Source organism: Eschscholzia californica, unplaced genomic scaffold (genome assembly GCF_041429995.1).
Source record: "Eschscholzia californica isolate CP2 unplaced genomic scaffold, dmEscCali1.0.p SCAF_2, whole genome shotgun sequence".
Lineage (NCBI taxonomy): Eukaryota > Viridiplantae > Streptophyta > Magnoliopsida > Ranunculales > Papaveraceae > Eschscholzia > Eschscholzia californica.
In genome coordinates, this window is record NW_028238309.1 from 9,772,032 (window position 1) to 9,798,842 (window position 26,811).

The 26,811-nt window shown below is 34.6% G+C and overlaps 3 protein-coding genes and 1 long non-coding RNA gene across 4 annotated transcripts; 2 read left to right on the top strand and 2 right to left on the bottom strand.

The window, feature by feature from the left end:
• Positions 1-488: 488 nt before the first annotated feature.
• On the bottom strand, positions 489-1,718 carry LOC147556068 (putative F-box protein At2g02030). Its single transcript, XM_086658571.1, has one exon. The coding sequence runs from the start codon at positions 1,716-1,718 to the stop codon at positions 489-491; it is 1,230 nt and encodes a 409-aa protein (XP_086514697.1).
• A 4,034-nt stretch (positions 1,719-5,752) lies between these two features.
• LOC147556069 (uncharacterized) lies at positions 5,753-6,509 on the bottom strand. Its single transcript, XR_015235199.1, has 3 exons — positions 6,318-6,509; positions 6,188-6,217; positions 5,753-6,007 (listed from the first exon to the last, which is right to left on the bottom strand). It is a non-coding gene; the product is annotated as an uncharacterized LOC147556069 (long non-coding RNA).
• Positions 6,510-14,790: 8,281 nt separating this feature from the next.
• On the top strand, positions 14,791-19,607 carry LOC147556070 (Nucleotide-diphospho-sugar transferases superfamily protein). The gene is made up of 11 exons (XM_086663812.1): positions 14,791-15,006; positions 15,102-15,166; positions 15,257-15,305; positions 16,398-16,504; positions 16,749-16,794; positions 17,654-17,788; positions 18,052-18,141; positions 18,252-18,380; positions 18,465-18,548; positions 18,670-18,734; positions 19,090-19,607. The coding sequence occupies exons 1-11, from the start codon at positions 14,965-14,967 to the stop codon at positions 19,274-19,276; spliced, it is 999 nt and encodes a 332-aa protein (XP_086519938.1). The 5' UTR covers positions 14,791-14,964; the 3' UTR covers positions 19,277-19,607.
• A 1,252-nt stretch (positions 19,608-20,859) lies between these two features.
• LOC147556071 (calcineurin B-like protein 3) lies at positions 20,860-26,572 on the top strand. Its single transcript, XM_086663828.1, has 9 exons — positions 20,860-21,169; positions 22,311-22,459; positions 22,600-22,682; positions 22,849-22,908; positions 23,264-23,372; positions 23,958-24,010; positions 24,426-24,506; positions 25,285-25,397; positions 26,297-26,572. The coding sequence occupies exons 2-9, from the start codon at positions 22,342-22,344 to the stop codon at positions 26,352-26,354; spliced, it is 675 nt and encodes a 224-aa protein (XP_086519954.1). The 5' UTR covers positions 20,860-21,169; positions 22,311-22,341; the 3' UTR covers positions 26,355-26,572.
• The last annotated feature ends 239 nt before the right edge of the window (positions 26,573-26,811 follow it).

Here is a 26,811-nt window from a genome sequence, read left to right on the forward strand (position 1 = left end):
AGAAGATATGATGTAGACGCAGCGGAATTAAAATAAGAACAATAAAATAAACGAAGAACTGTAAAGAAAACGATAAATAAACTAAAACTTAATTAACTTCAATGGTTTTTCTCTTCAATATGAATATCAAAATAGACTAGACCTCCTTTTATAGGATAATAGACTTTCCTAGATAGACTCAAACTAGGATTCCTAAATATTAAAGATACTTAAAACATTGAAACTCCTAAATAATAGAAATACCAACATAAGGTAATTTCCTAATCCTAATCTAACTAGGACCACTATTGTGACCGACCGGGACGTGGGCACGCGTGGACGTGGGCCCACGTGTTATGCGCCTGCATCAAGATAGTTCCAAAGTTTCCAGTTCTCCACATTTCTTAAAAAGAAGAAAAGACATAATTCAAAGTTTATTCAAAAGTAAATAAGTGATGTTACCATGAAACCAATTCTCATGTGGTTTCTAGAAAGAGCAACAACTACCACTAACCTCCATGGTCGCCGCGAGCAATAGCCGTAGGTGAAATCAGGCTCTCAACATGACAAAGAGGTCTATAACTATGGTTCGAACTATAGCAGATAAACTCCCATGCGTTGTCTTGAAAGTTGTAAGCACCAAACCGACCACCAACATGAACTATGTAAACCTCATCCTTGAGAGTTCCTCCGATATTTCCACATTCAGAAAGGATAGAGCTTCCATATAAGGTTCCAGGGGAACCAATTGGCACACTAGGGATAGTAAAAACTGCGCACCAGGTGCCTGTATGGTTCATCGTAGAGACATAGAACCCGGTCTCATTATAGCAATATATAGACAGCTTCCCTGATAGATTTGCTAAACCCAAGAAATCCCAATAAGAATCTTTAAAAAAGCTTGGTACTTTCTTTAGCTTTATACTTTCCTCCCCTATATCGAAAGACAAGATCATATTGTTCAGTTTGGCATCAAGCGTATCTTCTCCTTCTTCTTCATCATCATCAGTACCAGTTATTACTAGCCAATTCAAAGAGTCTAGCACACTTACCGCGCTGTCACATCCGCACGAATGTTCACTACCATAGATAGTCGGTCGATCAATAGGATCACCGCCTACCTGTCTCCATGTTTCAGTTCCAATGGTATTTACTCTTGCCTCAAGCCTACCTTCTGAGGTCTCAAAAATCCTAACCACTTTGTACTTGTTTGTTGGGGGGTGATATCCAAGTCCCCCTATTACGTCTGGTCCACGATGTTCATCATAAACGTTTAACGGTGCTTCTTCATGTGGTAAGTTTTTCATTTCAAATGTACTAGGATTCCATATAAAAATAGAACCCCATTTGAACTTACCTCTTTTGCTTAAACATACGAGGCCACGACATGAGTTCCATATAATTAAACCGTTAGCATCACACACATATTGAATCTGAACGGAAGAATATGGGTACTTCGTTCCTACCTTCTCCATCAGCAGTTGGAATTTTGGGCGGCGGGTTTCTATGAAAGAGGGAAGCTTTTCGATAATAATCATTGATTTTCCTTGCGAATGAGTTAGGTGCTTATTAATGAAGTAAGGATCCTTTATCATTGTAAGCCAAGTTCCAGAAACAAATTCAAACTTCTTAAGTGATTTGATAGGAAGTCTAGACAATATCTCACTTATACACTCTTCACTAAGACGAGGTAAGCTTTGATCTCTTGAGTAAGAAGGTCGAATTGATGAACTTGCCATTACACTTCGCTGAAAATTCAAGAAATAGATTCATTACATTTTTTTAAGTAAAATATATTGTTAATTCATGCTTCATAATTATGTAAAAAAATAGGATGTCGACGAATACAATTTTACCATATATTATTGCAAGGTATTATTACAACATATATTGTATAATATCCAATAAAATATATAAGAGTAATATGAAATTTTATATATATATAATATATATATAATAGGATTGGACAAGGTAATTCCTTCTCTCCAACATCACTTGTTAAATGTTATTGATGGAGTAAGAAATCATGAAATAAATAGAGTTAATCCTTTCTCAGCCCCAGTTTGTGACCTATCGGTCGTTTTGGCCTCTAGAATTACCTTCTGTTTCTAATTTAATTTGCACTTCTTAAGTTCTACTTTTCATTTTTCTTATTTTTGTCTCTTCTATTCTCTCCTCCGCTCTATTTATTTCTTTCTCTCTTCCACTCCATCTCGTCCCCCTACATGCCTTCAAAGGTATGTAACTCTCTCATGAAGTTTTCAGAGGAGAGAAATAATTATGATCATCCATGCAACATTGTGATTTAATCACTTATGAATGGAAATTTGTTTCCCTTGGTTTCAAAAAAAAAAATTCAGTTTCGGCGAATTTAGTTCGACCAATTCAATTTCAGCTACACAAATAGAAAACACAACCTTGGTAAAAAATTATTCCGACTACCCGAAAGTGAAGTTTTAAATTTTTCACTACACAAATGAAAAACACAACCTTGGTTAAAAATTATTCTGACTAACCGAAAGTGAAGTTTTTAAATTTTCACTAATTTAATATAAGTTACTTTGAATTATATATGAAATTCTATATTGGCATATAAAATGTATGCAATTTAGCAATTTCATTATGTGATTGATATTGCTTTTGTTAAAGGTTCATTATGTGATTGACAGTGACCACGATACTTTATTTTATTTCTATTATATAAAACGCAATGATGTTTTTGGAGTTCGGTCCTAGGTTTATCTTAAGATATTCGTAGCTTTCGGATCGTCTTGCTAGATATTCTCATTGAATGGTGGAGATGTAGTCACATATTTAATTTCGAATTCTCTCACAAAACCAACCCATAACTTCTTAAAACTACCATTGGACTTTTCTATCCTCATTTGTATTAGAAATTATTAACTTCTAGCTAATTAACTGCAAGGCTATTATCGACATTTACGTGATACCCTGTAGTTATGGGAGGAAATCGTGGGAGGATTAGATATTAATGGGGGTGAAAATCGAAACGAACTCTCATTATATCTTCCGTCAACTAATCTCTCTCGGTTAAATTAAAACCAAATTTAAATTGATTTCTTCTTCATTACTTATGGTAGAGTTTTGAATTAGAGTTGTATATGTTTGATTCAAAGTTTGTATATTATTAGGGTATAAATAATGTAGTTGGCCTTTAGGCCATTGTTTTGTTGGCTATAGGGCCGGTCTTGTTTTCGTTTGAGTGAGCAGTTATTGAGCCTATCACATATTTGTTTTCTCTTAAGATTCTAGGTTTGATTTCAATTTAAAGATTAGGTTCAATCACTCCCTCTCTTTATATAATTCTCAAAGTTAGACTCAATCCATTTCTCCCTTTTCTATGGTTTGGTTCAATTCATCACTCTCAATATCTCTATGTATTTTACTAGTGTAAAAAGAGTCCTTCACTTTAGGACTCCCAACCGCTTGGGTCGGCCCTTAGAAAAAGGGAGGGATGAGAGACGAAATGTGTAGAGGGGAAACAAATGAGACAAAGGAAGAAGAAAGATAGTGTTGGGGACATATCACCCTCCCATATTCCTTTAGCACACTGTTAGAGACAAGCTTGGAACTTATCGATAGAAAATATTGACTTTAAACATGTCTCGGTTATTAACAGGTTTTTTTTTCAAGTCGGTGACGTTTATCAACTCGAGTAATATTTATGTATTTAAAATTATTAAACAACTAATTAATTGAATAAAAATGTGTAAGTAGTTAAGTGGTATACTACTAATGTGCATATTGTTAAGGGGTATAATAACTATAGTTATGAGTGATACATATATAAAAAATCTAATTAATTACTTAACCATCTACTATTTATTTATATGTTCCTTGTAGATATGTGATCTAATTTTGTTTTAATATCTTAAATTTAGGTATCGGGTGCGGGTAATAATATCATGTTGCATTCGTGTCTCATTTTTATGGAGTTTTGGTTTTGCAGCCCAATTTGCTTCATCAAATGTGTTTGAAGAGTATATACTAGAAAAATTCTTTTTTGAATGGATTTTAAGACATTGATCTGTTAAAAGTATGAAGAATAATTTGTACTGTAACGGGTGCATGTTAGGAAAACTTACATGCCTAACACCACCTTCCGCTTATTGGCTCCAACAACACCAAATTGACTCCTAGAACCACAAACACAACAAAAGTAAGGTTAAGGGTTTTTCAATCTATCACCTAGTGCTAGGCGACATCTTCGGCAGCAACTAATTAGACACACCTATATATCTTCGAAAATCAAACATGACGGAACTCGAAACTAAAAAAATATGAAACACAAAATAGAAGTTAAACAACTCAGACCAAATTACCAAATAAATAAATAAATAATACTTACAATGACACACAAGATTTACAAAGATTCAAAGAAAGACTTGCATCCTCTTTCAGTTGAGCTGTAGAAAAGAAATTCTCTACATAAGGAAAATATTGTACACAAATATTCTTGCGTACAGGTTTCGTATGCACCCACATTTTTTAGGCTTTGATATGTTTCTCGTGATCTAGAAGGTCTTCTTTAGAATATGGAGTTTTGCTCTTCTTGACCATCTACGGTCTATGTGGGACTATTCCTAATGGACGTGATTACAAAATATACTTACTTCGTTAAGAAGAAACCAACAATCATTTATAGTACGGGATTTGTCCAACTAGAATAGACAAGATAATTGGGTGTGGATTCAACTTCGCATTCACAACAACTGGACAGTGAGATGTTAAGCACTCATTTCACTCTTCAATATCTCACTAAATCCCTCTTTTGACATTTGGCTATCAAATGTCGATTTAGAAAGATTTTCTACTCAGTACAACTTCAAATTTCATAGGTCCAAAAATATACACTTAAATTACTAGAAGTAAAACCTGGAATGAATTAACTCATTGAAATTAAACGATCTGAATGTGACATTTTCATGTTACATCAACAACACTTAGTAAGACATTATCAGTTCGTAAGTGCTAAAAACTTGAACACCCAGTCGGTCCTTGTTAATTTACTAGGTATGGCCCGTGCCTTCGGCACGGTACAATTCATCGAATGCGATAAAAGTGTCATAATGTTACACTTCAACACACAAGTTGACTTATAGATTTTTGTTTGTTCGTCATAGTTTTTTTTTTTTTGAGAATAGTTTCTTATTTATTCTCCCAATACTTTGATTTATCGATATTTTAATGCGGCATTATTGTAAAAGATGTAAGTGACAAATATTTGTACAATTGGTTACTCAAAAATATTGTAGTGGTACACTTGTTTTCCATTTAAGCTTCACTTCTCACTACAAATTACGAGCTTCTCCGTGTAAGATAAATACTAAGTTGTTCTATAATCTTTATCCATCTTCTCTCCTAAGAGTTGATCGACAATTGAACCCATTTGACCATAGGGTTGACCAACGATTTTCTCAAAGGTGTAAAATATGAACCTGTAAATTGAAAATTTAATTCAAATATACGTAATATAATTAAAAGAAATAACGAATTCAACGAATGTCCACAAATATTTGTGAAGAAAAGAATATCTAGCATGAGAGTACTTGCCTGTACAGTTCTTAAGATGGTTGATATTCATTTGTCGCATATGCGGATCTAATATATTTTTCTACCCATTTTCTGAAGTGTAGACAGTAGATATAGGTTAATATATATATATATATATATATATATATATATATATATATATATATATATATATATATAGAGTCAAACATTTGAGACAAAAACTGCATTACAAGATAGATTAATTATTTGGAGGTGAGAAGTATGAAATTGAAAAAAAATGTAAAAGAAAAATAATAACAAGGAGTTGGGAAAATGAAAGACAAATTAGAAAGTAAACACATTCAAAAACAGAAAGTTTTCTGGTGGTGTCCCAACCGTGGAGAACTCTAGTTGCACGGCTATCTCTTGTAGGTCTAGTTTCCAAGTTTAACGAATTCGATGACATGCCTTCACTGCAAAAGATCCCGATATTGGAAGATCGTAATCGGTTGGACTGGAAAAAAACATACCATCTAATTCACAAATGTCACCCAATAGAACATTATAACATCTTTGATTGTTTTTATATGCCTCAAGAACAATCTCAGTGCATATGTCGTAAGACGATTCCACGTATTAAAGCGGGACTAACAAAAACCAAAAAAATGAAAATTAGTATACAAAGAATGCCTACCTCTTTAGTCATGAGCGTCTTAGAAAAACTCTGTAGAGAGGGTAAAGAGATAGGCAGAGATCATAAGATGAGAAAAGGAATTAACGGTGATGAAGAGAAACAAATACTTTAATTAAGTATATTAACTTACCGAGGAACATGTTTGTCACCTTCATGAACAACTTGTGAAATTACCAAGCCCTTCAGTACAATACTTCCTCCTCAACGGCTCCAATCTAATACAAAATTTAGCTAATTTGTAAAACTTGAAATGGGCTGAAATTATGATTTTAATAAGAACCTATTCCAACACTTGAACCGACAAAAAGAACAAGCTATACGTTAAGAGACGAAAGGAACAAGCTAAAGACCGGTGGAAGAAGAATAACCAGGTCATTTCCATGCTTAATGCAGTTCATTTTATTGTTGAAAATGAATATTTTAATTCAAGATTTCATTGAAACGGAAGAACTAATTAATAAGAAAACTTCTTGAAGCGAAAAAGTTATTGTATTGGTTAGGGTAAAGAAAGGGAACATGTGAAGAGGGATGAAGAGATGAGACCGTTTTGTAAAAGAGTTAAGTCAAATTGATGGAGTACATTAAAGATGATTTAATTAGGAGATGAGGAGTTGCATTGACATGAATGAAGGGTTGGGATTAAAATCAGAATGCATTTGTATGGTGAGATCATAATCCTAGTCATATGTCAACGTGGTTGCATAGTCATCAGCTAGGAGCATTCATTTTGTCCTAATCAGCTATAACTCGTTCTGTTTTGTTACATAGACTAGGCATAACCCGTGCCTCCGGCACGAACGCTCTATTTAAGATGTTATACGTTATGAATTAGTTGAGGATGGTTATGAATTTTCTTTTGCAAAAATAGACCTTTTTGTTATTAAAATTAATGAAGTTGCTACTAATATTCCCCACTAAATTTCAATATTTCACGTACGAATGAGTGAAAAAAGATAAAATTAATTTAATGTAAAAATAGATTGAATCGTGAGTCTGAAGCAGATAGCATTTCTCCATCTGCTGGAGACACCTGAACCAACAATCATGGTCAGGTTATCAACATTCAAGAGTATTCGCAAGAAGAGCTCCATTGTAAGGTCATTCAAACCGTTCATTTCACTCCCACTACCATAAGCTTTAATCCCAAGTCCCTTTAATCATTTTCTCACCATTGCAAATCTAAAACTTCACCTAGGTTTATAGCTTTAGTTTTGTTATCTACCGTCAACCTAAAGAGAAACATATGAAAATCCATGGTGAGAAGATAAAGTCCATGGATTCAATATGTTGAAATGTCTCCAAAACATTTTGTCTATAAACCAAATGTCTTGAAATGTCCATAAAGACTTTTTGTCCATGAATCAAATGTCTTAAAATGTCTTATGTCTACAGACAAATGTCTCGAAATGTCTTAAAATGTCTCGAAATGTCTATGAGACATTTTGTCCACGAAGAGAGAGTTAAGGATAGGAATCGACCTTGATTGAGGGAAAGACATTGAAACAACCGTTCGTTCCATTTAGCCGTTGATTCAATTTAAGGGTTGGTTACATGTGAGATTCGTTTTGAACGGATGAGATTATATGCCTATGTGTCTGTACAACTCTACAAAATTATTGATTTTTTGTAGAGATATAACAATCTAATATATATTTCCTCACCAAAATTATTTAATCAAACTAAAGCATTCATTTTTGTATTTTAATCTCTTCCTACTTTTTGTATGGTATGTATTTGATGGATTCAACAATGCAGTAACTTTTTCTCAAGTTAATTTCTGCTACAAAGGTGAATAATTCAATGTAAAGATCAAAGCTAATTGATTAAGATTAAGTGAGTAAAGTCATTTATCTTCAGTGCTCTAACATTATGAAAGTTTCTTCTATTAATTCATTTACATTTATTTTTACAGGTATTATAATTTCAATGGAATCAACAAAGAAATAGTTCCATTGTTTTTCTAATACAGGTTATTCTCTTTTCATAGTTTAAATTTAGCATTTGGATATGGGAAGCATAATAGAGTTCAATTACAATTTTTTCTATAGTGTTTGTACCGTTTATCTTTTTCATGTACTTTTTTTTGTTAAATACTTGAATTCATCACTTCCTCACATATTTTCTGTTTTGAATTTGCCTCCTTTTATGTAAAGATACTAGGTATAACCCGTGCCCATGGGGCACGGGCAGTTTGTTGTACTAATTTGCGAAAAATATGGTAAAGCAACAAAAAATAATAGAAATTGGACAAAGAGTAAAAATTTTCGAATCATATAAGAACAAAAACGTAAGCATCAAAATTTCACCAAAAAATAAAATATTAGAATAACTATTCCAAACATAAAAAAATCTAAAAGAAATATATGAATACTTTGGCATTATCATACTCTGCATCCTTTTATGATTTGTTGGAACTAACTTAAATCCTGTAAATTTACAATAACTTAATAGTTTAGGGAATTTTAAGTAAACTATTAACAGACGTGAAAAATGATAATTTTTAAGTAAAAAACTGAATGCTTCAAAAACAAAATTGTCAAATGCTTCTAAATCAATTCAGCTTTTTGGAGAAAACATTTGTGGATCCTAAGTGTAATAATAACTTGATTTGAATCAAAAAACAGATAAAAGGTTAATAACTGGATCTTGTAAATATCATGACAATGTCAATTCTCCTTGTAATTTTTGTTCAAATAATTGACCGGTAGTCGAAAATAACAAAGTCGAGATCTTGGAGAAGTTCCCAAAAGGTGGGTGTACTGGACATATCTGAACTGTTAATCTGAAAATTGCAGTGTTTAACAGAACTAACCTTGATTTGATGCTGGAACCAAAGAAGAAATGAGAGGGTTCAAATATAACCTTACTACACGGTAAAATTCACGAAACATCAATCAAATTATGTATATTTTTTAGTAATAGAGGCATAAGATTAAAATGACAGAATAACAAAGATGAATACCTGGTAGAAATCAAAATATGTCAAGGTGGGGAATTATCCCTTGATTGGTTCCAAGAGCGTAACAGCAATGTCAGGACTCAGGACCACTATTGGCTCTATCAGGAAGTTCAACTGTGTGTTTCATTGTCCTGAATAGACATCTAGTCTTAGTTTTCGTACCATAGTTACCAGCAGAGTACCAGGTATTAACAAAAAAACTAACCTTAATCGAATCATGGGAGGAACACTCCCAATAGGGCAAGACTTCCTCATGGAGATCCTGTTAGATTTCAAGAAATACAATACTCATAGGTTTGGTTAGTATATCTACATTCAAATCTTTACAAATAATAACCTATTGTTATGGAACATATGAAAAACAAAACTCTTATTTATCAAACGAGTACGTGTTAGTGAGCAAACCAATGCCGACTATTGAAGCAAACGTGACACTAGATAATCATAACTTTCTGAAAAGAAAGACTTGAATTGTTAGTCAGCATCGACCATCAATGGACGAAGTGATAAACTCATTTCTTTTGTTCTTTTTCTTTTCAGTTTGTTTTGGTGCTTCACATTGAGTCTTTGATGCTAAATCTATGAAGAAAATGGCATCAACATATAAATATGTGATATATATGTTTAAATAAAATCCAGAGGTTGCTTTTGCCCTTGCCGCTATAACTTTTTCATAGTTATTTGATCTTGAAAACAACACTAAAATTACGATTTGAAAATTTATTTTCAATACATGAAGCTGAAACTTGTTACAAGAAATAAAAAACAACGGATGATTGGGTTAAATGAATAGTAAAATGCATAAAAGAGAAACTCACTGAATATGATCAAGTAAATTCAACCTTATGAATTTGGGTTTCAAAGTGGTGAAGATTTATAAAATTTATGGTCAAACTTTCTGAAGAAAAATGATTCGCAGAAATCAACAAATCTAGAATGAAAAGAAATCAGCAAAGAAGTAATAACCTTTAGTTTAGATATACCTTACTTTGACCGAGTCATCATTGGATGTGTTCGTCGAACCAACGAATGAGGAGTTGGTACTTGAAGGATATTCCTTTGTAAAGCAGATGTCCTTCGACCAAAGATGCAACGCGAGCAATTTGTTGGATAGGACAATTGATGAAGATGATTATCAAGTCGGGTTGATTTAGGGGTCGTAGTGTTTAGCTAGAAACCAACTACGATCGTCGAATTACGAAGTAATTCGCAGCTAACTTCGACCAGATCCTACATCGGATTACACATAAGAATGTCTATTTGACCGGATGATATGACTAGTGAGAATGAGTCATATAAACATTGGAGAGTCCCATAAATATGTCTCATAGGTTTAAAAGAAGTTTAGGCAAAGATAACACAAAAGACCCAAAAGAAGGGTTTTTGGACCGGGGCACCAAAAGGGTGTTTTGAGCCCAAAAGAGTGACCGACCATGATGAATGGGCTGCCCATAAGGGGCCTGCCAGATTTGGATATTCCCATTGTATGGGACGGCCACAATAGAGGGAATTGGAAAAATAACAACAAGTTTCTATTTTTCATTATTTCCTTAATCTTATTCAAAAGAGACTTTTTAAAAATCTAATTAGGGTTGGACTCTAACTTAGAACTCTATATAAGGTCTCTTAGAGACTTGAATAAGGTGTGAAATTTCTCATTAAGCTTTCTTACTCTACCACATCAAGTAGAGAAGAGAAAGTAAGCTAATTCCCAAGCTATCTAACTAGTCAATAAAGAAGAAGGTGTTCTTCATATCAAACAACCATTGGAGTTCTAGCTAGCTACAAGGTGGAAGGTCAATTGATCATTCGGGTCTCTTGAGTAGAGGAGCAACACGAGCTCTTGGTCTTCGCATTCGATTGGAAAGGTTCATGGAAAAACTAGCGATTAAGGTCTTGGGACCATACTAGTGTTAGACATGAGATGTCTGAGATTCCACTATGTACACTAGTAGAAGTAAATACACGACAACCTAATAGTACTGTCACGATCTGGTTTTCAGGAGGTTCTGCCGTGACGGTGATGGCATTATCCTGAGTAGGAGACAAATTTTTGGATGATAAAGACGTCGAGGAAGAAGAAGACAATGGTGAAGATGGGGACATTTATGTCTAATTTGGTTGTTGTTGGGTTGAGTGGTTAAAATCTGGGAAAACCCACTTAGGTGCATCATCGATCTTGACATCATGCATCGACGGTAAAGCATACGGAAAATAATTTTTTGTCAAAAAACACATCTCTTGAAATAAAAGTACGACTTGTTTTCGGATCAAAACACTTGTATCCTTTATGGAAATCATTGTATCCCTTGAAAAGACAAGGATAACTCTTATATTCTAACTTGTTTTTTCGATATGGAGTCAAAAGTGGGTAACACCAACAACCGAGTACTTTCAAAAACTCATAATTTGGTCGTTGGTCAAATAATAAAGGAATGGCATCTGATTTTCCAAAATTGGAGTTCGTAATCTAATTATCAAATGTATTGTTGTATGAAACTCATCATGCCAAAATAACTTTAGAAGGTGACTTTGATGTAGTAGAGCCAAACCAGTTTCGACAATATGTCGAATTTTTCTTTCAACCATGTGGGGTGTGGGGGTATGAAAGCTGATGCAAATTTTCACTTTCTGAAAGAAAAGTAGAAAAAGGATGTGATGAATATTCACCCCCACCATCACTCTGAAAATTTTGATTTTTTCGTTCAAAACGGTTTTCAACAAGGGATTTAAAAATTTTAAAACATTGAAATACTTCAGATTTTTCTTTTAGAAAATAAATTGAAGAAAAACGAGTATTCCCATCGACATAGAGCAAAAAATAACGATAACCAAGTGAAAATGCAACTAGAGAGGGACCCCATAGATCTGAATGAATGATAGAAAGAGGACCTTTTGAATAATTTGTAGAACTTATATAGGGAACACGGTGGTGCTTAGATGACACACAACTTTCACATATGTTATTTGAAATTGATTCATCGGGGGCTGAAATAATTTTATTAGATATAATTTGACTGAAACAACGAGGATGCCCTAGGCGTATATGCCAAACATTGCTTTCTATTTTGGTACCTAAGTAGCAAGAATTTAAAAACCTAACATTTTTATTAAAATCACGAAATGCCTTCTCCGAACACTGATAGAGTCCTCCATTTTTAAGACCGTGAAGGACCAGCCTCCCCGTTCGTCGGTCCTGCACAAAGAAATGGTACCGGTCAAATAGAACAAAGCAATCAAGATCATTTGTTAGTTGAGAAACAGATAATAAATTTTTGGATATAGAAGGCACATGATGAAAGACATTCTTTAACATAATTGATGAAGAAGAAAACCCAAACGTTATGTCACCAATGGTGGTTAATGGAAGAAGGGTGCCATTACCAATTGAGACTTGAGCATGGCCATGATATGAACCTCGATTAATCATACTCGAAGCATCGTTGTCATGTGGTTAGAGGCTCCTGAGTCAGCATAGTAATTTGGATCGGCCGAGATCTCACTTGGTTGGTACGCATCGAAAGATTGAGGGACATCATTCGGTTGGTATGAGTGATCATCCCGGTGATAACAGTAGAACGCTGTGTGTCCCGGACGCCCACAAATTTGACAAACAACTTGCTGATTTGGGCTGCCAAGAATGGAGTTTTGGCTTGGTTTAGAGCAATTTTGAGATGAACCTGACTGGTTTCGATAGTTAGAATGTCCTCTTCCTCGGCCCCTCGAATCAGAACATCCTCCTCGGTATCCACCTCTCGGCATATAAGATTGACGAGAATATTTTTGGTTTGAGTACTTAGATTGATTGGGTTGAGTTGATTTCACCACGCAGTGGAAACAGATGCATTAGAAAGGGATTTGTTGGCTGAGTTTCATTTCCTGTGTATAGAGGAAGGGTTGGAGTTGACTAGGGTAGTGGTAAGGAGTTGTGGTGGAGGTGGAGGAGGAGTTAGCTGTTGAAGCCATTAAAGTCAGAAATGAGAAACAAAGTTTGAAGTCGAGAAGAGAACCCTAAGCTCGTGATACCATGTAAAAGATTGATTCTTTTGTATCCTTTCACGAGGAATCTGGAGTGATTTATATTGATTTATCTTTTGGTAATTACATAACTTTAGTCAATGTACAGATTACATAAAAGCAAAATAATAATTCAAAATTCAATTATCAATCTTTGGAGTAGTTTAACTGATTCCGAATTTGTAGGATCAGACATCTGTATCAAAAACAATGTCGATTTGTTGCGACCTATGACTGGGAATAGCTATTGCTTCTTCTTAGTTTTCCTAAATCATGTAGGATAATCACTTACCGCGTATCCTGAATACTCAATTTTCTTTTATGGATTCTTGGTACTTTGACGGTACTGTTGGTGAAAATACTCAGACAACGATGTCAATAATTTCATTAATAAGGAGACTCATCATGATTTTCTTTAAGGGAGTGTAACTGCCATATTCTAAACGAAAATGTTTTATCTTTAAACGTGAAGGTGTCATCTGAAATAATCTATTTCTGAAGGAACCACCTAATCAAGGAGTCGGATTAAATGAATGGGTCCTAGTGTTCATGAATCTTCGTAAGTTTTTCGAGACAGAGGAAGTGCTTGAGAGTCATGAAAAGCTTGTAATACAGTGTAAAGACATTGGTGGACAATACAAGTTTTTCGTTTTCGTAAGTAATTCAAACAACTCATTCCATGGTAAAAAAAAAAAACCTTGACTAAACCTAGTTGTGAAACGAGTGGTTCCTCTACCCAAATGCTTTGGTTTTCGACACCACCCGTTTATATTAGTCGACTAAGCTGTCTATTGAAAATGTAGACATTTTCTTTTTGTCTACGATCAAAGTTACATATACAAGTAAATGCTCTAAATTGACAAATGAATACGGATAGAAAGCTTGAATTTTTTATCTACACTTTTGTTTTCTTTTCCACATTGCTCTCTGTTTCCATCGGCGAATGAGTATTGCTGAACAACAAACAAAATGGGAGACATCTTCTTGACTTAGTTCATATGGAGTCAGAATTCGTCTTAGCAAAGGAAAAAACGATAGCTATGTATTACTTTTGGTTTTCCATTAGTATGATGAATACCGACTTCCAAACGTCAAAATTGGATGCGTCTTTCTTAGTTAGCTCAAATGACAGATGGAAACTGAGAGCTACCTTTATAAAATATTGTTCTCCACTTTAATGTACGTAAAATGAGTACCAACAGACAAACATTTAAATTAGCGTCATCTTTTCAATTGGGTTCAAATGGCGTCAGTAATTGTCTTAGCAATAGATATATTTTTAACCAAAATATCTATATAATGTGTATATGATAAGTGAATGTCTCAAAACAGGTCCGCATCGTGAGTGCGAATAACCGTGAGAATGACCAACAATTTGCCAACTTTTAGTACACTGCTGTTTGGTGTAACGGTTGGACACCCCTCTTAAACCCATGAAGTTGTGGGATCGAGTCTCGGTGGAAGCAGTTTGCCATCAAGATTTATCCCATGTAATTTAGGCAATATATCAAATAAATATTGTAATAAATTTGTCGACTTTAGGGCTCTTTCATTATAATTTAAATCAGGCGATTATCGTGTTCATCACATCTTCATGATGGTTTTTGAAGCCACTACTTTTGATCGGTTGATCGGTCTAGTTAAGGTTGATGGTTTTTGAAGCCACCATCATCATCATCCCTTGAGCTTAAATAATTGGATTCCATTTTTCACACGCAACAAGTCCAACATAAACGCCTACAGATAAACAACTAACTTTCTCAATTTAGGGCTAATCTTCTCCACTCTAAATGCACCAGACATGGACTCTTCGTTCATCAATCTCCTCCTACTTCCAGCTCTCGTACTCTCTCTCTCTCTCTGTCTCTCTAGAATTTGTATTTGTTTCCTTCTTTCTACCTTTCTAACGATTACTCTTATCCATTAAACCCTCTAAAGGTACTGCTATTAGGGTTCTTCATGTCGCTTTTTTTTGAAGCGTTCAGAAGAAGATCGAGCTATAAGTAAGTTACTCAACCCTAATTCTAATTCTTTATTATAAATATTGTAATTCTCATAAGCGCCCAATTTTCACACAATTTTTTATGTTGCAGTTCGAAGGAAGCTCACCCCTCTTTCGAGGATCCCATTTCGTTGAAACAGGTAAAACTTACATCTTTTCCGAATACTTTGATGTAAAATTTGTTTGTCAATTGTCTATGAAGTATGAATTAGGGATCTTGAAGATATGTTTTTACCTTTTTGTATGTATTGCGTTTGATTTGAATATTTGCAAGAAGTAATTGGGGGGACTCTGCTAATTCAAAGTTCAAATTTGTGTTAATGAAATTCAATGCCAACCATTTATTTGGTTAATCAATAGAGATTAGGGAAGCTTCTATTCTATTTCAGTGCATGAAGGAAGTACATTTTTGCACCATTCTTGTGGTTTTTGATGGTGGGAGTTAGGATTACAACCGATATTTGAATAACTTAAGTCCATTGCCTCCACTTGTACTGTTCTTTTAGCTAAGCCGTGGCTCCACCCGTCACTCTAAAGGGCTAGTTTCTTATTTTTGGAGCCACCTAGTTCCAATTTAGCGCCTTTTTTTGTTATTTGAACACTCAAGTAACTATACTTCGTAGTGAAACTTGTAATATTTATCTGAAATTCAATGGCTACTTTATTGTGTATAATGAATTTTAATTAGCAATCCTCCTTAATATGAGACTAAATATTGTTTGTCCATCTTTGTCCTTTTTAGCCCATATTATTACCCTATTCCGTCGAAGTTCTATGTCACTTGCCAACACATTAAAAAGCATAAAGATTAAGATTGGACTCTATAAGTGATCAGTATAAATGCAGAACATGGACGTTCATACTGGTTCTCTACAATTTGAAATTCGTATAAGTGTGCATTTTAGAAATCTCTTTTGGTAGTAAATTGATAGCAAAAAAGAGTGGGTTCGTAACATAATGAGGAAGTTTCTGCTAATGAAGTTATGAAAGTCTAGTTGCGCAGAGGCTTTCAAAAATTTTGTAACTCTTGGAAGCTGAAGTATTAAATGATTTCGCTTATTGCTCTAGCCTTTCCGTTATGTCCTTATGGCTTAGTCTTGGTTTTCATACCAAGAAATAGAAGATCATATCATACATCTGGTGCTTTTATTTCTGCATAGGGTAGCAGAGAATTTAATTGCTAATTGAACTACATATAGTCGTACTAATTGTGATGGTAGCATCTGTACCAGGTTCCCTTCCCATCTATACTTGATCCTGCTGAAAAGTACATATCTTTGATAATTCCTGCATTCAATGAAGAGCACAGGCTTCCTATTGCACTTGAAGAAACCATGGAGTAAGTTATTACGTAATTATTACTTTTTCATTTTTTGATCGATGTGTCATAGCTAGTCAAGAACATTGTTGAAACTCTTTGTTCTTGTTAATCTGTTAAACTTCATTTCTCTTTGTTTTCTCGTGTCTCTTTATTGTTTTTCAGTTGCTGCTCTCTCTCACTAATTATGCTTTTTAGTCTGGCAAGTAGTTAAGTAATATTAATCTTAAAACTAAGTGATGATTGACTAATGTACATTCTGTAGTTATCTGCAACAACGTGCAACAAGTGACAAAGCCTTTTCTTACGAGGTATGTGCTATTAAAAGTCTATCATTCTTCTATAAGAGAATAATGGATTTAAATTTAATACTCTTATTCAATACAATTTGTGCTCCATTATCGTAGTGAATAAGCTAGGATTAGGAATTGAGAAATTTATGCTTTGTCTGTTAGATATTCCAACATATGACTATGAAACTTTACAACTTAATGAGTTCGGTATTTAGACATTTAGGCATTCATAGTTTGTCCATGTCCCAACTATTGAAACAAGAAGTGAGAGAAAATGCTTTGAGAAGCGGAATAACTATCTCAATATACTATTTCATTTGCAAATTGGTTCTCACTGTCTCACTGATCCTAATATATGAATGTGAGCTTTTGAATTTCTATCCTGCTTTTGTTCGTTCGCTCTAAAACTTTTGCGGTAAGTTTAGAGCACAATATTTAATTATATCCATATGTCAAAATTGTACATGAAAAGATTTCACCTACTAGGTGAGTCTATATCTTGCTTCATCTTGTAGAAGTGTATTCACGTTCTTCATTTATCATTTCCTGTGCTATCATACTCAGATTCATGGGGTAGTCAATAGTGCATGAAAAATTGATGATTTCAACTGAAAAACTCATGAACGGAACCAAAGTAAGACAGTGGAAAAGATTTAGTTGATGGTGTTGTCACCAACACTGTAATAGGAGTTCTTATTTACCTGCCTTTTGTGTGAATTATGATGTGTGAGCTGTTTGTGCATGACACTCAATTATATTTTGTAAATAATGCACACCCTCGTTAATTTACCATTCAGTTGGATATACTTTGATGTACAGCAGCTGCTTGCATTTTTATAAGTGGGATAAGTATGTAAGCTGGCGGTGTTTGTAACAGGTAGTGATAGTTGATGATGGGAGTACTGATCGTACAAAGATAATAGCTTCTGATTTTGTAAGAAAGTTTTCAGTAGACAATGTAAGAGTTATTCCTCTTGGGAGGAATCATGGCAAAGGGGAAGCTATCAGAAAAGTGAGCCTCTCTAAGTTTGTTCTTTTTCTTCAAGTGATCATTATAATTTAACATGATGACATCTAATGCTCACCCAGTTTTCTCATTGTCGACTCATAAGATGCTTGAGCTTAACAAACATAAATGTATAACCTTATTATTATTTTTGTAATTTTTTTTAGATGAACATTGTCATTTCTCACAAGTTTGTTTATGCATTTCTAGTTTTTACAATAAACAACTACCGACTGAAGCTATTTAATTCCGCGAAGCATTCTTAACAGGGAATGCTCCATTCACGTGGTCAGTTACTTTTGATGCTTGATGCTGATGGTGCAACCAAGGTTAATGACCTAGAGAAACTGGAATCCCAGGTTTGTCTCAATCTAGAAGCATCTAAATGGTTGCACACACACCATGTTTATGGTTGGTATGTTGCCAAACAAAGAGATCATGCTATTAATAAATGCCATCTCCCCACCAGATTTGTGCATTCGCTGATAAGGAACTTCAGGCGAGTGCTATCCCTAGTAATTCTAGTTCAAGAGTATCTGATATCCCAATTGCAGCATTTGGTTCTCGTGCTCATCTTGAAGAGAAAGCTTTAGCATCAGTAAGCCATCGTAATCTGTTAATCTCCTGTAGAGTTTTTTCTGTTTACTGTATACTAATTATTGGGGTTTCGCTAAAATTTCAGCGGAAATGGTACAGAAATTTTCTTATGAAGGGTTTTCACATAGTAGTTCTATTGGCTGCTGGTCCAGGAATTCGTGATACTCAGGTAACTTAGAGTATATCTTAATCTTCTTTTTATCATTCCGTACATCCTGGACCTTCATCGAATAGTATTGTTGGTACTGCAAAATCTGTCTCCTTTATATAATCCGTCAAATCCACTGCAGTGTGGCTTTAAGATGTTTACAAGGGCGGCTGCGCGGAAGCTATTTACAAACATTCGTTTGAAAAGGTACCCACCGCCAGTCAATTGTTTCTGTCATTTTATTCTCTTATTTTCTTATGATGTATATATATATATATATATATATATATATATATATATATATATATAGAGAGAGAGAGAGAGAGAGAGAGAGAGAGAGAGAGAGAGAGAGAGAGAGAGAGAGAGAGAGAGATATTGCTAAAGGTATGACTCATTTGAAAAGCATTCTGAGGCACAATAGTTTGCCTGCATGATGTGCCTATCTAAGTCAACTGACGAGCTTGTCCAGAGTGATGTACCAACTTATATGTATTATGTCGTCAGCTGGCGAGCTAAATGTGACATAATCGGAGACTTATTCAACTACATTGATTCAACGCAGGTGGTGTTTTGACGTGGAGTTAGTATATCTATGCAAGCATTTTTCAATCCCCATGATCGAAATATCTGTGAACTGGTCCGAGATTCCTGGATCTAAAGTGAGTCTACGCAGTATTCCCCACATGCTAGGGGAACTTGGTCTAATGTCAGTGGGATACAGGACCCGTTTGTGGAAGATTCGTACCTGAGTCGTTCTCGAGAACGCATGTCAAGATTAGCGAAGATCAGCTCAGTTTTGCTAGTTTCACCATAGAAGCTAAAAAAAATGACTCGGTCAACTTCAGATTCATAACAGTTGGGAGCAAATTTCCCTGAGGGTAGACAGACAGTTTACAAAATGCTCGATATGACCGTTTATGTGAGACTTGTTAATTATTTTGAAGTAAAAAAAACAACCAAATATTTTGAGAACTTTGATATCTTGGAGGATTGCCTTTGAGAAAAGGTGATGGTTATTTTGCTAAAGAAATGCTTGATGTAAAAGGTTACTAATTTATAGAGAAGACTTAATTTTTTTTTTGCCATCTTCTTGATATATTTCTGAACTCAGATGAAAATAGATTTCTCTAATGTTATGGGAAATTGCCCTTCATGAAGGAGCCTTCTGGCTTCTGCTCTAGGGTTACTCGAAGTCTATGTTCCAATTGCTTGACAAATATCACTAAATTCTAGGTCGTAAGTGCAAGGGAAATATCTTGAGATGTCGAAGTCTCATTGTTGACATGTATGTTCATTTTATTTGAGCAGTACACTCATGTCTCGTGCGGAACTTGTAAGGACGTAGTGTCGGTCAATAAAAGATAATAGTGGCAGTCACTATCTATTGAGCATAAAATATACTCATTAGTTATAATACGAAAAAGAATGATATTGTCTTGTGTGGATATCCAAAGGCCAAAAGTTTGACTGCTGAAGCTTCTTTACTAACGGACGCTATTAATGAAAGAGACGTAAAGTCCGACAAATTTATTGCATTATTTACACTTTCAACAGCGTCTCATTTCTCATTTTTCCCTCTCGTCTAAGGGATTTGATTTATGATGAATGCAAATCCTCATATAACAAATGCTTTGTTTAGGATGATTTTTTTTCTCGCGTTCATTATAATATTCGGGTTGGACATTTGTATTTAGATAATCTCACATTGGTTGTGGGGAGGGCACGTGGTAAGTTCATAAGTACGAGGGAAAACTTCAAACCCAAGACTTCTCAACACTAGTATTAGAGCCCATGATAAAACAAGGCAAACGATACGAAGAATACTGCTTTGGTTGTTGGGAATACTGAATTTTGGGTGTGAGCAAATAGAGAGCGAAGAGACTTGGTCAGTTAAGTTTGACCAAGGGAAATACACAGACTTGGTCTCTATCTTCACTTTGTGAAGGGTCGTCATCATAAAGCCATTGTCGGTTCAAAAAATCTTCTTCTTTTCCTCCTTCCACCACCACACCACTGCTTGACCAAGTGGATCTGATTCTAGATTCTTGTATTATGGAACCAATAGGAACCAGAACTGTAATTTTTAATAGTTCTAATTTTGGGTGGTGAGTTACTCGAACCGAAAGCGACAGACTGACACACCCCTAATGCCTACCAATCCTACCTTTACCTTTAGTGAGAACCTTTCTTTAGATCCTGCATTAAAGTATAATTTTATTTTTTACCCCCTATCTTGTTACTAATTGATTGTTTTAGATCTGATAAGTGTCTGACAATTCGATTTAGTCTCAAGTTCCAACAAAAAAAAATTAAATTAAATTTTTTGAGAAATGAATCCCAACAAAAATTCTTCCACTCAGGTATGTATTGGGGGGCCTTAAGAAATAGGGATCTTAAAAACTTTCTTCACCATCTTTTTCTTTTTTTTCTTTTGGTTTCTAATCGTACAACCAGGCACAGCAATCATTTCCTGTCTAATAGAGAAGTTGTCAAACTTTTTAATATAAATACTCCCCCACTTTTTAGAGAGAGAAAATAAAATAAAGAGAGGGGGGAGGAGGATATATATTAGAGAATATTAAGAAACATGTTACATGAATCATATTTCCTGTTTAATTCTTCCACTCAATGGATTCTCTAAGGTAATCTCTCTCTCTCTCTCTCTCTCTCTCTCTCTCTGGGTCGTTTTCATGTTCGATCTATTACCCATAGACTTGTCTTTCTAGAATCAAATAGATTGATGGGTATTTTGATTCCTGGGTATTTTGATTCCTGGGTTTTGAATTTACTGATGATTCTGGTTTCATTGAAAGAAGTAATTGAATCGGAAGATTGGGTGATCGATGGAATTTGGTTTTAAGTATAGATAATTTTGATGTTTTGATTAAGATCTAGGAAGTTTGGATTATTATCTCGATGTGGATTTATCTAGGTTAAAGTTGGTAGATGGTAATTGATTGTTTTTGTACATAAATATGATATGATGGGTATCTTTTGTTTTTGGTCATGAGGAGTGCTTGGAATTTAGGGTTATAAAAGATAGATGTTAAGTAGTTCTTGCTGATTGTTACAAAATCAGTAATGGGGTTTTGATGGAAAAAATTGTTCTTTTAGTTGTCCATTAGCGGCCATAGTTTTTTTTATGCGTTTATGGTTTGCTATTTCACCATCCCTTTAGGGTAGTCTATTGGACTTTAGTTTGTTTTCTTTCATTTTTGAAGTCATGTATAGATCTGGGTCACTAGAATTAATGCTATTGGCAATTTTGTTCTTCGTTTCCATGATTTGAAACTTTAAAGTTGTCGTAATTCATAAAAAAAACAATCTTTTCAAAGATTTTGGACTGACATCTCTTGTGATTTTCATGCATTTATACCCGGCTTCATAGATTTATTGAGTTCTGTTTTAGAGAATTCCCATGATCCACGTTAGTAAATCACCACGTATGTGATTCAATGTAATTGGTTGGTAAAATTTTCATTTAATGCGGTATTACCTTTGTTTCTTGCACACTTGCACTTGGATTAAGTGATAGATTGTGAATGGTCGCTATATTGTCTACCTCCTCTATTTTCCATGAGTTTGTGTAGAATAATCGACTAAAGTGATTAACGTAATCTGTCAATAAAGTATTCACTTAATTCTTTGTTACCTAGTGTTTTGCACACTTGCATTTGGATGGGGTTAGCATAAGTGATAAATTGTGAGAGGTCTTTATGTTGTGTAACTTTTCATTGGATCCCTTTTCTTTAATATAATGGTGAAAGTTCTCTTGGTGCACAGGTATGGGTTGTGCTGACAAGATAAAAATATCATGGTGCAGTGCCTAGACGGATATAAGCATTTGTGTGCTTTTGTTTTAAATTGTTGTAGTCTTGATCATCCACAAGGAGGTCTTGAAGATCCAGAAATTTTAGCGAGGGAGACAGTTTGTACGTGTTTTACCCATAAATGATACCAGTCCATATTGGACAAATGTTTCCTTCATTTCCCTCAATTTGGTTATCTAATTCCTCTGTGCTCTTCCCGTTAAAGACCAGGCATGGTAACTCTGTTATTTGTCTCATTGCAGTTAGTGTAAGTGAAATAGAAGCACTCTATGAGCTGTTCAAGAAGATTAGCAGTGCTGTTATTGATGATGGGCTCATAAACAAGGTAGATTTTCTGAACAAGTTAGGTCCTTATATCCACTGCATGCACTACATCTATATGTTTGTACTATGAGATCTGAAGTTTCATATGATTCTTTCCCGCTCTCGCGTGAATAATACTATCACTGTATTCAACTTTTGTTAATTTATCTGTCGTCTTACACTTGCAGGAAGAATTTCAACTGGCATTGTTCAAAACAAACAAAAAGGAAAGCTTATTTGCTGATCGGGTATTTCTCAGTTACCAAACTTATTCTCTGTATTGTTCAATTTTTGTTCCTCCACCTTTTGTTTTACTACTGTTGTGATACAAAAATTTTGTTAGTACGTCTTTTCCCTTTCCTTGTTGTAACTTATCATGTGTCCTGTGCTCTTGTTTGAGCTTTGAACTGTCATGTCTTTTTCATATACATGGCGATTACAATAATATCTAGATTTGATACTGGGATATTGATGTTCCTTCTTTTAGAGTTAACTTATCAAGTTAACTCTCACAATTTCAGTTAACTTGATTCCTAAGAGTCCTTCACTTCTTTTGCGTTCAAGAATCTCATCTTATAATCTCACTTCATTCCAATTCTGCAGGTCTTTGATTTGTTTGACACAAAGCACAACGGTATATTAGGTTTTGAAGAATTTGCGCGTGCTCTCTCCGTCTTTCACCCAAATGCTCCTATCGATGATAAGATTGAGTGTAAGATGTAGTTAACGTTTTATAAGTCACATTGTTTGTGGATAGGTTCTTTTTTATTGTTCTCAGAGTTTGATGCTAGTAAACGTTACATCGATAGACTCATCAACTTAAAGGACTGGACGGCAGTCAGTTATATATTAATAAGGGCATAATACAGAGACACTAAATTCCATAAACTCATACGTTGATTCTTTTTAATACAACATATGCCATATTTGTTATCATTTTTAAATAAATCAAAAATGATGAAAACGGTCAAAAGTCAAATCCAAGTTTGGACCATTACCAGTCTACACTCGGCCTTGATTTGTGCCCTATGTCATTGTTGTTTTTAAAACTGTAATTTCTGCCAATCACCCACAATAGTAAGAGTTTATAGGAATGAATGGGTTCTGTGAAATTAGAAAATGAACCTGGATGTATTACTTTCTGAAATTGAAACAGAGCAAAACCTTAGTAGATGGATTCTCACTGGAAACATTACTTGAGATGTATTGTATGTTAATTGTTTGGCACCTTCACAGTTCACATAGTTATGTTCTGATATATTTGGCAGAGTTTAACTTATAGATTTCCGCCTTGCAGTTTCTTTCCAGCTTTATGATCTTAAGCAGCAAGGATTCATTGAAAGACAACAGGTACTTGCTTTGGGCAGATTTCCCAGGAAAACTAAATGTCTGGGTGCCAGATATGCTGTAAAACATAAATTTGAATTTTTCTGGAGGACTTGAATTGATCAGACTTCCACACTTTTAACCCTCTAACTAGTTGAAAATCTAGATCGGGTAATGTTTTATTCCGTCAAGGCCTCAGTTGACCATTTGTCTTGACTTTGGTGTTTTACTTCAATATTGTTATTTTTCAAAGGCTTTAAGCTCTCATTAGGAAAGCAACAAATAGAGGGAAAACAATCTACAGTCGGAAACTTTTATGGGACGAAACTGTAATTAGTTTCCGACCTCTAATTTTCAGACTGTTTTCTTGTATTTTCAGTTATGTTCAGTAATCTTTAGGATGGTTAGACATTTGATTATTTGGGTTTTTTTCCTTTAGGTGAAACAAATGGTAGTCGCGACACTTGCTGAATCGGGGATGAATCTCTCAGATGACGTAATTGAAAGTATCATTGACAAGGTACTATATTAGTTTAACTCAAACAACTTGTTAAGCTTCAGTCATTTTTTTCTTTCATCAAGTTCCTCTGCTATTTCCACAATGATTAATTTCTTGGTATGGTTGAGTGTATGTTTTGTGACCTCTTTAGTAGGGTTCATGCAATAACTCATAATACCTTAGCATAAATAAAGAATTATGGAAATAAATACATTGAGGGCATACATCAATTTAACAAGTGGTAAATCTGAGAGGTATATGACCAAAGTCACCAAACAATAGGGTGGCTGGACTTCGAACTTTCTGAAGAACAGGGAATCACAAGATGCACAGCTGGTGAAGAGTAAAAAATTATTTGTTGAGTACAAATATCAGCAGGATGAAGGGAGCCTGAACCCTCACTAATGAATCAACTTACAATCCAAGAAATAAGAAAACAACATCGATCCATCCTTTACCCCTACATCATAACAATTTAAAAAAGAAATGGTCTTATTGGTAAATGCCCACCATCAAGCGCATTCTCACATGCAAAGAAACATAACATAGCAATATCATCACTTTACACGTCTTCTAATCATATATCTTGTTCTTTTTTTATATTACAATAGGAAATACATCAATTAAACACAATCACTCGAATCTTTTAACTTTCGAATGAAGTTGTAACAGTATTGTTTTTAATTTAATTATTCTAACTCTTAGGTTCTAACAGTAACTACGTTTTTTTTTACAACATTTTGTTTTCATTACTTAATACCATCTTGTGAGATTCATCTCTTCTTTCGATTCATGTCAGACCTTTGAAGAAGCTGATACAAAGCATGATGGGAAGATTGATAAAGAGGAGTGGCGAAACCTCGTTTTGCGGCATCCATCTCTCTTGAAGAATATGACCCTCCAGTACCTCAAGTAAATATAAACTTTCTTTTCCAATTTTAGCTACAATTTTTCTTGTTGAAGATCGTCTTCGTTTTTTCTTTTTATATATAGGGGAAGTGGATCTCATGTATGTGTCTAGTAGGCGCCGTACGGTTGACTAAACAATAGGACATTTAATGCAGTTAGAACTTAAAATGTAGAAAGACCCAATCTTTTTTTTGCAATAAATCTTTTCCAAATGGAGTTGGATTGTTGGAGCTATTCTAACTTCTGTACCATTGTCGGTCTGCATATGTTATGAAATGCATGACTCAGTATTTGAAATCTTCCTCGCATCGGTTACCTTTGCGTCACAGATTGTTGGTGGTCCACTATAGGTTAATAGTCCTTAATCCCCATCTTGAACCTCAAGGATGATTTCCTAGAAAGTTAAAACATACCTTTAGTCCCCAGGTTGAACCTTAAGGGTGATTCCTAGTTGTTGCTGATGCCCTTTTAGGTTAATCAATGATCTCCAATCGAGATAATATCCATATGAAAACTCCTGTCATTTTTCCTAAACCGATTGTTAGCTGTTCATTGCATACCTTGTGGTATATGAGCAGAAAAAGTTTTTGCACGCATTCCTCAAGTTTTTGCAGAAGTTATGGGTCATTTAGTTTGAGGACCGGTCTAGCTGTCATCCTGCCATATGAAGTTACCCTTACCATGCTTGTTTTTTTACTTCAGGTGTATCACTCGATTACTGTTTTTTAAAGGTTGCCCTACTTGTTAAATTTGAATAATTAGACAAGTACTTGTGTAGTACCTGACCTCAGATAAGATATATGATGTTATATACATACTGAAACGATTCACTGACTGGTGTAATTTTAGCTGGCTCAAGTCCTTCAGTCACACTGATAAATTGTTGTATTTCCTCGAAACAGGGACATCACAACTACATTTCCGAGCTTTGTGTTCCACTCGCAGGTCGATGATACTTGAAGCTTTGTCTAGTATAATGTTCTTGAACTATGGTTTGTTTGTTTGGGTACTGTATGTTAAGTTAAAAGAGGCTAAAAGAGAATTTATCAGATTCCAATGTTTGAATTATACTGTCTCTGTTTTTTCACCCTCTGGGCCTTTTTGATTTGGCTCATGAGGAACTTAATTAAATTGGTTTGTGTTTATTGATTGTAATCCAAGGAATTTTTAGCAGGTTATCATGTTGCATTTCTCTCTTTTATTGTGGTTAGTGCACTCTTTTGTTCAGGATGTTCGATTTCGGAAGAAATCCAGTTTGTACTATTGTTTTATAACAGCCCTAGTTGACAGAAACTTATTTGCTCAACTTCGAAAGCTAGACCGTTGTTGCTTGTGTTTATGCTTCCAAATTCAACAGAGTCGTATTTGTATATGAATTGTGAACTTTAAAGTATGGAGATGTGAAAGGATCGTCTGC

What these genes read in the sequence shown, in the direction of transcription:
- LOC147556068 (XM_086658571.1), bottom strand. Translation starts at nt 1,718, where the DNA reads ATGGCAAGTTCATCAATTCGACCTTCTTACTCAAGAGATCAAAGCTTA.
- LOC147556070 (XM_086663812.1), top strand. Translation starts at nt 14,965, where the DNA reads ATGGACTCTTCGTTCATCAATCTCCTCCTACTTCCAGCTCTC. An exon ending in ATCCCATTTCGTTGAAACAG is followed by an intron (nt 15,306 to 16,397) that starts GTAAAACTTACA and finishes CATCTGTACCAG; the next exon opens with GTTCCCTTCCCATCTATACT. An exon ending in ACAAACATTCGTTTGAAAAG is followed by an intron (nt 18,735 to 19,089) that starts GTACCCACCGCC and finishes GATTCAACGCAG; the next exon opens with GTGGTGTTTTGACGTGGAGT.
- LOC147556071 (XM_086663828.1), top strand. Translation starts at nt 22,342, where the DNA reads ATGGTGCAGTGCCTAGACGGATATAAGCATTTGTGTGCTTTTGTTTTA. An exon ending in TATCGATGATAAGATTGAGT is followed by an intron (nt 23,373 to 23,957) that starts GTAAGATGTAGT and finishes TCCGCCTTGCAG; the next exon opens with TTTCTTTCCAGCTTTATGAT. An exon ending in TTGAAAGTATCATTGACAAG is followed by an intron (nt 24,507 to 25,284) that starts GTACTATATTAG and finishes GATTCATGTCAG; the next exon opens with ACCTTTGAAGAAGCTGATAC.